The 15,883-nt window shown below is 40.7% G+C and overlaps 1 protein-coding gene across 1 annotated transcript in view; it reads right to left on the bottom strand.

Annotated features, from left to right (window-relative positions):
* Nucleotides 1–8,829: 8,829 nt before the first annotated feature.
* The window catches only part of LOC142697939 (uncharacterized), a 38,407-nt gene continuing 31,353 nt past the window's right edge, over nt 8,830–15,883 (bottom strand). The window contains exon 7 of the mRNA XM_075847735.1: nt 8,830–10,000. Coding sequence (XP_075703850.1) covers nt 9,105–10,000 — 896 coding nt within the window. The 3' untranslated portion in view covers nt 8,830–9,104. The remainder of the gene's footprint in view (nt 10,001–15,883) is intronic.

Raw genomic sequence — 15,883 nt, 5'->3', positions numbered from 1 at the left:
GTCACATGATCACCGGAACCAATAGAGGCAGCGGTGCTGCCGCTATTCATATACAAAGCGCTCATTAAGCACTGTGTAGAAGAGATTAGAGAAGATAAAAGCAGCAAAAGCTGCTTCTATCTTCTCCTCAGGGTCCCTGGCAGTCACTGACTGCCGGAGACCCAACATTCAGCTGCTCGATTGCTCGAGCAGGCACGTACAACCCATGCCGTAAATACACTATGGCGTGGGTTTTAAGGACCCCGACTGCCGGACGTAAATACACAGCTGGCGGTCAAGAACCGGTTAAATAAGATACGTTCCTCCAAAATCCTCTTTAAGGCTCGAATCACAGATGTAGCTTTTTTTTTTTTTTTTTTTAGCCAAATCCAAGAGTCTTTTAATAAGAAATGGGAAAAATAAATGAAGGACTTATACTTCGCTGGATCCATTTTAGTCAAACTTTAGTTCACAAATAGCAGTTCTGTTTCAGAAATGTATGCGTCTGTCCCATTTATTTTAACCCCTTCCCGAACAGCCCATGTAGATTAACGGGCTGCAGTGCTGGACCTTGTGCCTGCAGCCTGTTAATCTACGCGTGCTCCTAATGGAGCGCACAGGCATTACTTGCAGCCCGGCATCTCTCAGTATTGGCTGCTACTAACAGCCTTAGTACTGAGGGAAGACATCGGGTGGGATTACAGACGTAATGCCCGCTGATTAACCCCTTGAATATGGCGGTCAATAGCAGCCGCTGCATTTAAGGAGTTACAACATCGGCACCTAACGACGCATGGTGGCGGTTATTGCTATGGCAACCAGAGGCCTAACAAAGGCCTCCGGGTCTGCCATCTATGGACCTAATACACTGCCTGTCAGCGTGAAACTGACAAGTATAATACCCTGCAATATATAAGTATTGTGGGGTATTATAACAACGATCCACCGGGGACTAAAAAAATTAATATAAAAAAGTAGAAAAAAAAAATTTGATAAAAGTAAGGGTATGTGCACACACAATAATTACGTCCGTAATTGACGGACGTATTTCGGCCGCAAGTCCCGGACCGAACACAGTGCAGGGAGCCGGGCTCCTAGCATCATACTTATGTACGATGCTAGGAGTCCCTGCTGGACAACTGTCCCGTACTGAAAACATGTTTACAGTATGGGACAGTTGTCCTGCAGCGAGCCAGGGACTCCTAGCATCGTACATAAGTATGATGCTAGGAGCCCGGCTCCTTGCACTGTGTTCGGTCCGGGACTTGCGGCCGAAATACGTCCGTCAATTACGGACGTAATTAGTGTGTGTGCACATACCCTAAAAGTTCCAAGTAATACAATTAAAACCGCCCTTTTTCCCTTATAAAGTCCTTGACTATTAGAAAAAAAATAAACTATGCATTATTGGTATTGCCGCACCCATAACGGCTTGAACTATAAAAATATGTTATACCGCACAGTGAACGCTGTAAAAAAAATGGTAAAAAACAATACCAGAATCGCTATTTTTAGTCACTTCCGCTCCAAAAATATTTAATAAATAAGGATCAAAAAGTCGCATGTACCCAAAAATGGTACCAATATAAACTACAGTCTATATTACTGTAGTTTATATTGGTGCCACTACATGGCTCTTATAAAATGGCGACATAAAACCTTTTTTTTTTACTTGATTTTAATTGTGCAAACACCGTAAAACATAAAATAACTATATACATAAGGTATCGCCGTAATCGCATCGACCCCCAGAATAAATGAAATATGTCATTTATAGTGCACAGTGAACGCCGCAAAAAAAATAAAATAAACCAATAGAAGTTTATATGGCCTAATTCCATTAAATTCAGCAAAAAATCTGTGGGATCAAAATGTTCACTATACCCCTAGATAAATTCTTTTAGGGCTATACTTTTCAAATGGAGTCACTTTTGGGGGGTTTCCACTGTTTTGGTCCCTCAGGGGCTTTGCAAATGCGACATGGCACCCGAAAACCAATCCAGCAAACTTGAGCTTCAAAAGCCAAATGACGTTCCTTCCCTTCTGAGCCCTGCCGTGTGTAAACAGCCGTTTATTACCACATATGGGGTATTGACGTAATCAGAAGAAAGTGCATTTCAAACGTTAGAGTGCTTTTTCTTATTGATGCCTTGTAAAAATTTATAATTTCTATGTTTTATTGGGGAAAAATGTAAATTTTTATTTTCACGGTCTAAAACCTGTGGGGTCAAAAAGTACCCCTCTATAGATTCCTCAATGCCTTAAGGACACAGCCTGTTTTGGCCTTCAGGACACAGCCAATTTTTTCAAATCTGACATGTTTTACTTTATGTGGTAATAACTTCGGAATGCTTTTACCTATCCAAGCGATTCTGAGATTGTTTTCTCGTGACACATTGGACTTTATGATACTGGCAAAATTTGCTCGATACATTAAGTATTTAATTGTGAAAAACACCAAAATGTTGCGAAAAATTGCAAAAATGTGAATTTTTCTAAATTTAAATATATCTGCTTGTAAGACAGGCATTTATACCACACAAAATTGTTGCTAATTAACATCACCCATATGTCTACTTTAGATTGGCATTGTTTTGAACATCCTTTTATTTTTCTAGGACGTAGAATTTAGCAGCAATTTCTCACATTTTCAAGAAAATTTGAAAAGGCTATTTTTACAGGGGCCAGTTCAAATGTTCAGATGTGAAGCGGATTTTAGGGCCTTATATATTAGAAACCCCCTATAAGTCACCCCATTTTAAAATCTTCACCCCTCAAAGTATTTAAAACAGCATTTAGAAAGTCTCTTAACCAATTAGACGTTTCACAGGAATTAAGGCAAGGTAGATGTAAAATTTTGAAATTTCTTTTTTTTTTGCAGAAATTCATTTTTCATCTATTTTTTTTGTAACACAGAAAGTTCTACCAGAGAAATGCAACTAAATATTTATTGCTCAGGTTCTGAAGTTTATAGAAATACCCCAAATGAGGCCCTAGTGCACTTATGGACTGAAGCACCGGCCTCAGAAGCAAAGGAGCACCTAGAGGATTTTGGGGCCTCCTTTTTATTAGAAAATATTTTAGGCACCATGTCAGGTTTGAATGGCTCTTGCGGTGCCAAAACAGTGGAAATCCCCACAAGTGACCTCATTTTTGGAAACTATACCCCTTTAGGAAATTATCTAGGGGTATAGTGAGCATTTTGACTCTCAATAATTTCTGCAAAAAAACTGCGAATTAGGCCGTGAAAATGAAAATATACATTCTTTCAAAGAAAAGGTTTAGCTAATTTTTTCAAATTTCCACAAGGACTAAAGGAGAAAATGCACCACTACATTTGTAAAGCAATTTCTCCCGAGTAAAATAATACCCCACATGTGGTCCTAAACGGCTGTTTGGACACACGGCCGGGCTTAGAAGGGAAAGAGCGCGATTTGGCTTTTGGAGCTCAAATTTAGCAGAAATGGTTTGCAGAGACCACGTCGCATTTGCAAAGCCCTTAAGGGACCAAAACAGTGAAAACGCCAAAAAAGTTACTCCATTTACGAAACTAAACCCCTTGAAGATTCCATCTAGGGGTGTAGTGAGCATTTTGACCCCACAGGGGTTTCATAGATTTTATTAGAATTGGGTAGTGAAGATAAAAAAAATTAATCCTTTTTTTCCAATAAGACGTAGCTTTAGTTCAAAATTTTTCATTTTCTCAACAAATAAAGGAATAAAAGAACCCCCAACATTTGTAAAGCAACTTCTCTGGAGTACGGAAATACCCCATTTGTGGTCATAAACTGCTGTTTGGACACATGGAAAGGATCAGAAGAGAAGGAGCGCCATTTGACTTTTGGAGCACAGATTTTGTTGGATTGGTTTCTTGACACCATGTCACTTTTGCAAAGCTCCTAAGGTACCAGTACAGTGGAAACTACCCAAAAGGGACTCCATTCAGAAAACTACACCCCTTGAGGAATTCATGTAGGGGTGTAATGATCATTTTGACCCCACAGGTGTTTCATAGATTTTATTAGAATTGGGCAGTGAAAATAAAAAAAATCCTTTTTCTTCAATAAGACGTAGTTTTAGCTGAAAATGTTTCACTTTCTCAACAAATAAATGAAAAAAAAGCACCCCAACACTTGTAAAGCAACTTCTCCTGTGTACGGCAATACTCCATATATGGTCATAATCTACTGTTTGGGCACAGAGTAGGGCTCAGAAGTGTAGGTGAGCCATTTGCTTTTGGACTACAGATTTTGCGGGATTGGTTTCTGGGCACTATGTCGCATTTGCAAAGTCCCTCTGGGACAAAACAGTGGATCCCCCCCAGAAGTGACCCCATTTTGGAAACTACACCCCTCAAGGTATTTACCTAGTGGTGTAGTGAGCCTATTAACCCCGCAGGTGATTGGCAGAAATTGGTGTGCACTCGATGTTGCAGAGTAAAGATGGGATTTTTTCCATAGATATGCCAATATGTGGTGCCCAGCTTGTGCCACCATAACAAGACAGCTCTCTAATTATTATGCTGTGTTTCCTGGTTTTAGAAACACTCTACATGTGGCCCTAATCTTTTGCCTGGACATTCGACCAGGTTCAGGAGTGAAACCGTACCATGTAAAATTAAGGCCTAATTTGGCAATTTACAAAGTATTGGATCAAAATTGCAGAGGCTCAGATGTGAAATAATAAAAGAAACCCCTAAGAAGTGACCCCATTTTGGAAACTGCACCCCTCAAGGCATTTATTAAGGGGTGTAGTGAGCATTTTCACCCCACAGGCCTTTTCCATGAATGATTGCGCTGCGGAAGGTGCAAAGTAAAAATTTAAATTTTTCACTAAATATGCTATTTCAGTGGCAAATATGTAGTGCCCAGCTTGTGCCACTGGAGACACACAACCCAAAAATTGTTAAAAGGGTTCTCCCGGGTATGGCGATGCCATTTATGTGGAAGTAAACGGCTGTTTGGGCACACTGTAGGGTTCAGAATGGAGGTAGCGCCATTTGGCTTTTGGAGCGTGGATTTTGCTTGGTAGTAGTTTTGTTTGAGTATTGCGGAGTATGTAAGGGGCATAGTCAGGTGGTATAATACTGGGGTAAAAAAAAACAATTAAATAATCCATAGATATTTGTTACGCTGTGACACAATCCTTTCTGCACAGGCCAGTGTCTCACTAATAAATGTCCTTTCTTATTCCCCTTTTGGTCCACACTCGGCATCTTTGCAGTTTGGGGAATTTTGCTGGGAAGTGTTGTCCTGGTATAATATGGGCGCCCTCGCTTCCAACAGATATGTTTGGGCCCTCCCCTTCCTGGTTCCTTAATTTTTGGGCCCTTGATAATTTGCCACTTGAAACAGAAAAAATGATCCCCTTGGGTCGGCACAACTGCATATTTTTTATTTCCTGACTTATTGGAGCCTTAACTAATTTTATTTTTTCATAGACTTAGAGGTATGAGGGCTGTTTTTTTGTGGGACGCACTGTAGTTTTTATTGGTACCATTTTGTGGTACATGCGACTTTTTGATCACTTATCTTTTTTTTTTTTGGGAGGCAAGGTGACCAAAAAACAGCAATTCTGGCATATTTTTTTAGTTCTTTTTATACAGCGTTCACCATGCAATATAAATTACATGTTACTTTCATTCTGCCGGTCCGTACGATTCCAGCGATACCTAATTTATAGCACTTTTTTATGTTTTACAACTTTTTGCACAATAAAATAACTTTTGTAAAGAGAATGTATTTTTTCTGTCGCCAAGTTGGGAGAGCCATACCTTTTTCATTTTTTCGTCGACGGAGCTGTATGAGGGCTTGTTTTTAGCGAGACGAGTTATAGTTTTTATAGGTACCATTTTTAGGTACATGCGACATTTTGATCACTTTTTATTAAAATTTTTGGAAGACAAAGTGACCAAAAAATAGCAATTATGTCAGTATTTTTTTGTTTTTTTTACAGCATTCACTGTGCGGAATAAATAACATAATATTTTTATAGTTCAGGTCGTTACGGTCGCAGCGATACCAAATATGTATGGCTTTATTATTTTTTTCAATAATAAATGACTTGATAAAAGAAAAAGGGCGATTGTGTTTTATGTTATTACTTGAAACTTTTATTGTATTTTTTACACTTTCCTTTAGTCCCACTAGGGGACTTGAAGGTCCAACTGTTTGTTTGATGTTCTAATACATTGTACTGCCTATGTAGTGCAATGTATTAGTACTGTCAGTTTTTCACTGACAGCAAGCCGATCAGGCTCCGCCTCTGGACGGGACCTAATCGGCTTCCGTAATGGCAGATAGGAAGCCATTGTTAGGCCTCCTGCTGCCATAGTAGCAGTCGCCAGCCTTTGATACAAACCACTTTGATGCAGCGATCGCATTGGATCGCTGCATTGAAGGGGTTAATGGCAGGAATCGGAGCTAGCTCCGGTTCCTGCCTTTACAGTGGGGCGTCCGCTGTAACAAACAGCGTATACCCACTCCTGAAGATGCCAGCTCAGCTTCTGAGCCGGAAGCTGAGTCGGCGCCATCTTGCCGATGGTACCGGAAGCCTTTTGGGCCCTGCCGCCGACGGGGCACAGGAGGATTTCGTTGCTGGCATAGAGGGAGGTAAGTATTAGGCCTCCAATCGCCTTTGCAGCCACCGACAACCCAGCGATCACGCTGTTGGGGTGCCGGTGGCTATAAACTCCTCACATACTGCGATCTCTATTGAACGCAGCATGTGAGGGGTTAATCGGTCAGATCGGAGGCTAGCTCCGGTCCTGGCCGATACCTTAGGGTGCCAGCTGTAACAAACAGCTGTCACCCGGCGGTTATGGTGCGGGCTCAGCTCCTGAGCCAGCTCCATCTCCTTCACGTACAGTTACGTGGAATTGCGTGAAAACGCCAGTTCCCATCACGGAACTGTACGTGAAAATGTGGGAAGGGGTTAAGGGGTGTAGTTTGCCAAATGGTGTCTTTTTGGGGGTGTTTGCACGGTTTTGGCCCCACAAGATCTCTTCAAAACTAACATGGTGCCTAAAATACATTCTAATATAAAGAAGGCCCCAAAATCCACTAGGTGCTCCTTTGCTTCTGAGAACTGTGTCTTCAGTCCATTAGCACACTAGGGCCACATGTGGGATATTTCTAAAAACTGCAGAATCTGGGAAATATTGAGTTGCTTTTCTCTAGTAAAACCTTCAGTGTTACAGAAAAAAACATTATAAAAATTGATTTTCTAAAAATAAATTATAAATTTCACCACCGCTTTAATTCCTATGAAATATCTAAAGGGTTAAGAAACTTTCTAAATGCTGTTTTGAAAACTTTGAGGGGTGCAGATTTTAAAATTGGATGACGTATGTGGGGTTTCTAATATATAAGGCCCTTAAATCCACTTCAGAACAGATCCACAAAAAAAATGATTTTGGAAATTTTCTTGAAAAAGTGAGAAATTGCTGCTTAAGTTCTAAGCCTTGTAAGATCCTGGAAAAATAAAAGGATGTTCAAAAAAAGATGCAAACATAAAGTAGACATATGGGATGTTAATTAGTAACTATTTGGTGTGGTATTACTATCTGTTTTGCAAGCAGATATATTTAAATTTAGAAAAATAATATTTTTTGAAAATTTTCTCAAAATTTGTGTTTTTTATAAACACAGAATTTTTCGACCAAATTTTTACATTAACATAAAGTACGTCAGGAGAAAATCTCAGAATCGCTTGGATAGGTAAAAGCATTCCCAAGTTAATACCACATAAAGTGAGAAATCTCAGATTTGAAAAAAAATCGGCTGCGTTCACAAGGTCAAAGCAGGCTCAGTCCTGAAGAGGTTAATGGGGCATTTAGAATCCATGTGCATGCTGCAGAAACAACCACACTCAGATGTACGGAATGTATTTTCAGTTTCAGAAATTTGCTGAAGTGAATCTACCCTAAGGCCTTATTCACATGAACGTATATTACGTCCGTAATGCGCTCGTGAAAATCACGCGGGTCGCACGGACCTATGTTAGGCTATGGGGACGTTCAGATTGTCAGTGATTTTCACGCAGCGTGTGTCCGCTGCGTAAAACTCACGACATGTCCTATGCTTGCCCGTGTTTCGCGCAGCACGCACTCATTGAAGTCAATGGGTGCGTGCAAATCGCGCATGGCACACGGAAGCACTTCCGGGTGACGCGCGTGATTCGCGCTACAGTTGTTAAAGAAGTGAAGGGAAAGATAAAAGCCCCTCCTTCTTTACGGTTTCGTAACATTTCATCACCTTCATCTTTTTTTACTGTTTTAATGAAAGTCAAATATAAAAATGTCCATATATGTTAAAAACAAAGTGTTTACATTGTCCTTACTGTCACTCTGGCTTCTTGTTATAGTATTCATAAATTCCGCCACATTGCAGGAGAAGCAAGGTTCATGGTGACAATTCAGCTTCTCTGCTTTGTAAGCAAACAAGACTCTTAGGGTATGTTCACACGGCGGGGGTCCGTAACGGCTGAAATTACGGGGATGTTTCAGCCTGAAAACATCCCCGTAATTTCAGCCGTACCGGCATGTGCAGGCGCTTGAACGCCGCGTCAATTACGGCCGTAATTAGCGCTGCTATTCATTGGAGTCAATGAATAGCGGCTCCAATTACGGCCAAAGAAGTGACAGGTCACTTCTTTGACGCGGGCGTCTATTTGCGCGCCGTCATTTGACAGCGGCGCGTAAATATACGCCTCGTGTGAACAGACAAACGTCTGCCCATTGCTTTCAATGGGCAGATGTTTGTCAGCGCTATTGAGGCGCTATTTTCGGGCGTAATTCGGGGCAAAAACGCCCGATTTACGTCCGTAAATAGGTCGTGTGAACATACCCTTATTTTCCTATTTATATACACAATATTGATTCCAGTCACCGTTGATCTCCGGTAAATATAATTTGGGTGTTTGTCAGATCCAGGCTAATTCCACCCCAAAAAATAATATACACTCTTATTGGCTGTTTAATGCCTATGAATAAACGGATGTGTTTAAAATAATTTTTTGCTCTTATAGCATTTCCCACATTCTAAATGAGAATATGGATTCTACTCTGTGATTCTCGGAGTTCCAAAATTGTATTTCTTTCTAAAACATCTTCCACATATAGAATATCAAAACGACTTTTTCACTGTGTGACTTCTCTGATGAGCCCTACGTTTGCCTTTAGCAGTAAAACATTTCCCACATTCTGAACATGAATATGGCTTCTCTCCTGTGCGACTTCTCTCATGTCTAACAAGATGTGATTTTTGTGCAAAACATTTTCCACATTCTGTACATGAATATGGCTTCTCTCCTGTGTGATTTATCTGATGTCTAACAAGATTTGAATTATCTGCAAAACATTTTCCACATTCTGAACATGAATATGGCTTCTTTCCTGTGTGACTTCTCTCATGTAAAACAAGATGTGATTTTTGTGTAAAACATTTCCCACATTCTGAACATGAATATGGCCTCTCTCCTGTGTGGATTCTCTCATGTTTAGCAAGACTTGATTTAACTGTAAAACATTTCCCACATTCTGAACATGAATACGGCTTCTCCCCTGTGTGACTTCTCTCATGTATAACAAGATCTGATTTATATGTAAAACATTTCGCACATTCTGAACATGAAAACAGCTTCTCTCCTGTGTGAATTCTCACATGTATAACAAGACTTGATTTTCGTGCAAAACATTTCCCACATTCTGAACATGAATACGGCTTCTCTCCTGTGTGAATTCTTATATTTGTAAAACGACCTGAGCAGTTTGGGAACTGTTCACCACATTGAAACCTTTTACCCAGTTTCTGAGTTGTACTTGTGGTAACAATCTGTGATTGGTCAGGAGAAGATTCCTCATGATTAGTGAAATTATATGACAGATCTGTACTGTGAAGTCCTGGATGTACATTAATGGTAATGAGGTTTTCTCCTGAAGTCTGCTGCATAATATCTTCATCTTCTACTTTATAATTGATCGATAACCTGAAGTTTCTCTCAGAATTCGTACTGGGATTTTCTGTTAGGATTAAAAATGTATTGTGTGATGTTGTTACAAAACACAAAAGTTGACAAATTTATAACATTCATATTAGGCTGGAAACACATGTGCAGTGTTTTGAGCCAAGAGAGTAGGGAGATGCATAAGCAATGCCTTTGGAATTCACTCCTGGATTCAGCTAAAAAAAACAGTGTGTGATTCCAGCCTTATAACGCTTTTTAGAACACTTTAAAATATATCGATGACAAAATCCAGGATTCTTGTCTACACCCAGTCCTCCACTTTATTACAAAAAACTTGACTTAATGAATTAATTTTTTTTTGACAAGCAGAACCTTGTCTGGCAATAAAGTCTGCCCTCTGCCAACACATTTGGCCCTTTAACCCCTTAGTGACCATCAATACGCCTTTTTACGGCGGTCACTAAGGTTTTTTTTAGACTAGTGAGATGCTTTTTCACGGCAGCACTTTAATCTAAAGTAGCGCCGAATTATTTAATTTAAGCTGCGCTCTCACAGCTACAGGGGACCATAACATTTGGTCTCTGGTCAGGGGATCGCCGTGATTCATTAAATCACGACGGTCACCTCAAGTTGCCGGTTCCTCATCCTTTCTCCTCTCATGGAATAACTTCTGACAGAGGTGAGAGAAAGGGTAATAAAATGTTAAACAAAGCCCCCCACCACCCCCGACAGGAATCCCCCCCCACTGCCAATCCCCCCCACTAAATTGTTAAAATAAAAGATGCGAAGATATAAAGCTGTGCCCAAGCTGCCTGAGGCAGCATCTGGCTCAGCAACCACTAGGGACCATTCTGACTGGTGCCTGATCTGGTGATCTCTGTGATAAACCTATTAGAGATCACAAAGTTATTTTTATAACCCAGACAGGACTTGGGCTGTGTTTCTCTCCCCTCTCATTGCAGTTGCTTTGTGAGAAGAGAAATCAGTCCTGTGCTGTGAAAAAAGTTCAAAAACACGCCGATATCACCTGCTGTCCATATATATTATAGATTAGGGTCAGTGCTAGATTAGGGTTAGGATTTAGGGCTGTAATGACTGAAGGCTTTAGGTATTCATTAGGGATTAGGGATTCATTAGGGTTAGGTTTTTTTTTTTCATTTTTACATTTTATTTATTTAAGAAAATACAAAAAAAAACAAAAACTACAATATTCTGCTGTTACTCTTCGTTTCAAGAACCTAAAGTAAACCTGACAAAAGTAATAATACATTTTAATTTACTGAAAATCAACTAATGTAAATCAGACATTGCTTTTGAATTGTGGTGACACAGAATTATTATTATAATTTTTTTTTTTAAACTAATGAAACTGGCCTGGACTAAAATGATGGTCCACTTAACTTAATATTTTGTTCCACAACCTTTTGAGGCAATTACTGCAAACAAACAATTTGTGTAAGGGTATGTTCACACGGCAGCATCTGTAACGGCTGAAATTACGGGGCTGTTTTCAGGAGAAAACAGCACCGTAATTTCAGCCGTAATGGCATGTTGAGGCGCTTTTCGCTGCGTCCATTACGGACGTAAATGGAGCCGTTTTTCCATGGAGTCCATGGAAAACGGCTCCATTTACATCTGAAGAAGTGACAGGCACTTCTTTGACGTGGGCGTCTTTTTTACGCCCCGCCTTTTGACAGCGGGGCGTGAAAAAAAATGACCGTCTGCACAGAACATCGTAAGACCCATTCTAATGAATGGGCAGATGTTTGCCGACGCTATTGAGCCGCTATTTCGGACGTATTTCGGGGCAAAAATTACGTCCGTAAATAGTGTGTGTCCACAGGTATTTTGGCCACTCCTTGCGAGGACACTGCTCCAGCTGTCTCAGGTTTGAGGGTTGCCTTCTCCAGACTACAGGTTTCAGCTCCTTCCACAGATGTTCAATAGGATTTAGATCAGGGCTCATAGAAGCCACTTCACAATAGTCCAATGCTTTGCTCTTATCCATTATTGGACGTTTTTAGCTTTGTATTTTGGGTCATTATCCTGTTGGAGGACCCATGACCTGCGATGGAGACCAAGCTTTCTGACACTGGGCACCACATTTCGCTCCAGAATGCCTTGATAGTCTTGAGATTTTATTTTACCCTGAACAAATTCAGGACACCCTGTGCCAGATGCAGAAAAGCAGCCCCAAAACATAACCCAGCCTCCTCCATGTTTCACAGAAGGTACAATGTTCTTTTCTTTGTTTGCTTCATTTTTGCATCTGTGAACATAGAGCGGATGATAAAAAAGCGAGACTGTAATTTTCCAAAATGCATATTGACAAGTCACAAAGCTTCTGGGAGAATGCCCTTTAGACAGATGAGACAAAACTGGAGCTTTTTGGCAAGTCACATCAGCTCTATGTTCACAGACGCAAAAATGAAGCATACAAAAAATGCTTTTGGGAATGCACTGGACTTCCAGTGCTGTCCACGCTATCCCTGTATTTGTTTAAACACCAACGGGTATGTATATATGGCAAGAAAAATACCATGAAATAACTGTGTATATTACAAATATAAGTTTTTATTAGAATTACACTACATGAAAAAATTTAAAACATTTAAAATAGCATCAACATGCTGCAAGAAATCCCTGGGGGGTGTAGCCACCCTGATAAGTGGCAAAAGAAATGCAAGCCTCCACAACACCACCTAATCCCCTAGATATGCAATCCCAATATACGCATACAAATGTTGCATCAAACCAACATGTTACTGTGATATGTCAAGGGGGTCAAACCAACATGTTACTGTGATATGTCAAGAGGGGAGAAGGGGACTGACTGCCCCACAATGTGGCTTCCTCAGGGCTTATTAGTATTTGTAGCAGTGATGTCCAGAAACCTATGAAGCCCTAATGTGGTTCATGTATTTTACAGATAATTCCCAAGTCCCCCCAAGAAGTGACCCAGGCTATGATCGGCTTAATAAATTAGGGCCATTAAATCGCCCTTTTAAAAACGGATTTATTTCTAAATTTCTATACCCCTGACCAAACTGTATCAGTAGATGAATGGTTTATGAGCTTTAAAGGCCGTCTTTCTTTTTGTCATTTCATCTCCTCCAAACGAGCCAGACATGGGGTAACACAAAGTGTGCCAGAGCACAACGGGTTACATCTGCAGTTTTAAAATCTATAAAAAGGCAGGGACCACCAAATTCATCCCCCAGGCTGCCCAGAAAACATTGGCATCTCTGGCAAAATAGTGTGGAACATAATGGAGCCATTCCTGCACAGAGGGTACCATGTCTAAACAGACAATTTTTTTTTGCAAGTGTTGCCCTTTATAAAGCCCTCCATGCTGCAACTACAGGGGCCTGCGGAACAGTACGGAAAAACAGAGTGGTATTCCCACAACAGTTGGTGTCCAGGCATTTGGAAAAAGGAACATCCAAGGCACTTGCAAGTGAGGAATTACTTGCAGTGAAGTGGACTGACAGAAAGGATGTCTACATGCTGTCCACTCTGCATGCGGACACCACAGTGACAATTAGAGGGAGGGGGGCTACCACTGGAAAGCAGAAACCTGTCTGTGTAACAGACTACAACAAATTTATGGGTTGTGTAGATATTTCCGACCAGGTGCTTCAACCTTACCTGGTGAAGCGAAAAAATAAGGCCTGCTACAAAAAGGTACGAACCTACCTAATTCAGATTGCTACCTAGAACAGTTTTGTGCTCTTCAAAAAAGGTCCAAGGAACGCTCAGGGTATGTTCACACGCAGTCTTTTCAGGCATATTTCGCGGTGTTTATGCCTCAAAAAACGCCTGACAAAACTGAAGCTGAACGCCTACAAATATCTGCCATTGAAATCAATGGGAATAATAGCATTCAGTTCATACGGGGCGTCTTTTTACGCCTCCGTTTTAAAAAACGGAGCATAGAAGGACGCTCCATAAAAAGTAGCATGACACTTCTTGAGGCGTTTTTTGGAGCGGATTTTCCATTGCACACTATGAAAAACGCCTCAAAAGAAGCTCCAAATTAAAAGAAGCTTCATTTTCAGCTTCAAAAACGGCTGAAAATCAGAGGCTGATTTTTCTGAAAACCGCTCCCTATTTTCAGACGTTTTTGAGTTTGTGTGTGCACATACCCTAACTTTTCTTCAGTTCCAGGAGCAGGTCGTGGAGCGTCTCCTTTTTGATTCCACTATACCTGTGAGTCTGAATATGTGCACAGACTTTCAGAACGCCACTTTTTACACCCCGTCCCTTCCACCGAGACCCAAAAATATCCCCAAAAAAGGTGCTTGGTATATATATATATATATATATATATATAGCAATATTTAGAGGAAAAAGACATGGACCGCACAATCCAAGGAGGCTTGGCACGGTCTCATAGCATGGGTGCTTTTGGGCCCCTGGGTTGCTCCCTCTGCAGGAGCGGTGCTGCGGTGGCTGTAGCCGCCATGCGGTGCTGCAACCGCTAGAGTAGGGACCCACTTTAGAGAGGTCGCCGTGAAGTGGCAAGTGGGCTTATACAGTTTGATCAAAATGTTTACAAAGAACCTCATGTTCATCTTTCTAAATTATGCCCAGCGGCTCAGATCAACGTATATATTGTGGATTGTGCGGTCCATGTCTTTTTCCTCTAAATATTGCCATATGTATATTTTATGTATTGAAACTTATTTTAACCCCTTAATGACCAGCCTATTTTAAACCTTAATGACCAAGGTATTTGTTACGTTTTTCCATCGTCGCATTCCAAGAGCTATAACTTTTTTATTTTTGGGTCGACATAGCTGTATAAGGTCTTGTTTTTGCGGGACAAGTTGTATTCTTTAAAAGCACCATTTTGAGGTACATATTTATTGATTAACTTTTAATAACTTGCGTGTGTCCGCTGCGTAAAACTCACGACGTGTCTTATATTCATGCGTTGTTCGCGCATCACGCACCCATTGAAGTCAATGGGTGCGTGAAAATCACGCGCAGCACTCGGAACCACTTCCGTGTGACGAGCGTGATTCGCGCAACAGCAGTAAAAAGGATGAATGAAAACAGAAAAGAACCCCACGTGCTTTTCGGTTTACAAACATACAGAGTGTCATAATGATGGCGGCTGCACGAAAATCACGCAGCCACGCATCATATGCAGCTGACACAGTAAAAACGCTTTTTTTTCAAAATTATTTGTTTTTGTGTCTCCATATTTGAAGAGCCATAGCTTTTTTATTTTCCGCCGATGCAGTTGTATGAGGGCTTTTTTTTTTTACAGGACGACTTGTAGTTTTTATTGGTACCATTTTGGAGTAGATGCGACTTTTTGATCACTTTTCATCACATTTTTTTAAGTCAGGATTCACAGAAAACAGCAATTTTTCCATTGTTTTTTATTTATTTTTTTACGGTGTTCACCGTGCGGGTTAAGTAATGTAATAGCTTTATAGTCGGGGTCGTTACGGACGCGGCGATACCAAATATGTGTAACTTTTTTACTTTATTTTGGCTTTTTAATAGTAAAGCAGTTTGTAAGGGGAAAAAGTGAGTTTCTTTTTTTTTTTTTCACATTTTTTTTATTAACATAATTAAACTTTTTTTTTGAAACATTTTTACTAGTCACACTAGGGGACATTAATATGCGATTGTCCGATCACTTTTAGAATACACTGCCTGTCCGTTTAAAACGGACAGGCATCTGCTAGGCCATGCCTCCGGCATGACCTAGCAGGCATCCACTACAGGCAGACCTGGGGGCCTTTATTAGGCCCCTGACTGCCATCGGAGACACAGACACTCGGTGATCTTATCGCCGGGTGTCGGTGGGAGAAAGAGGGAGCTCCCTCCCTCTCTCCAAAACAACTCAGATGCGGCGCTTGCTATTGAGCGCCGCATCTGAGTTAAAGGGAATGTGTCGATAGAATTTTTTTTATTTTATTTA

This window comes from Rhinoderma darwinii, chromosome 1, assembly GCF_050947455.1.
Source record: "Rhinoderma darwinii isolate aRhiDar2 chromosome 1, aRhiDar2.hap1, whole genome shotgun sequence".
In the NCBI taxonomy this organism is placed as follows: Eukaryota; Metazoa; Chordata; class Amphibia; order Anura; family Rhinodermatidae; genus Rhinoderma; species Rhinoderma darwinii.
Note: the sequence above shows the minus strand (reverse complement) of the source record. Positions and strands in the feature narration are given on the sequence as shown.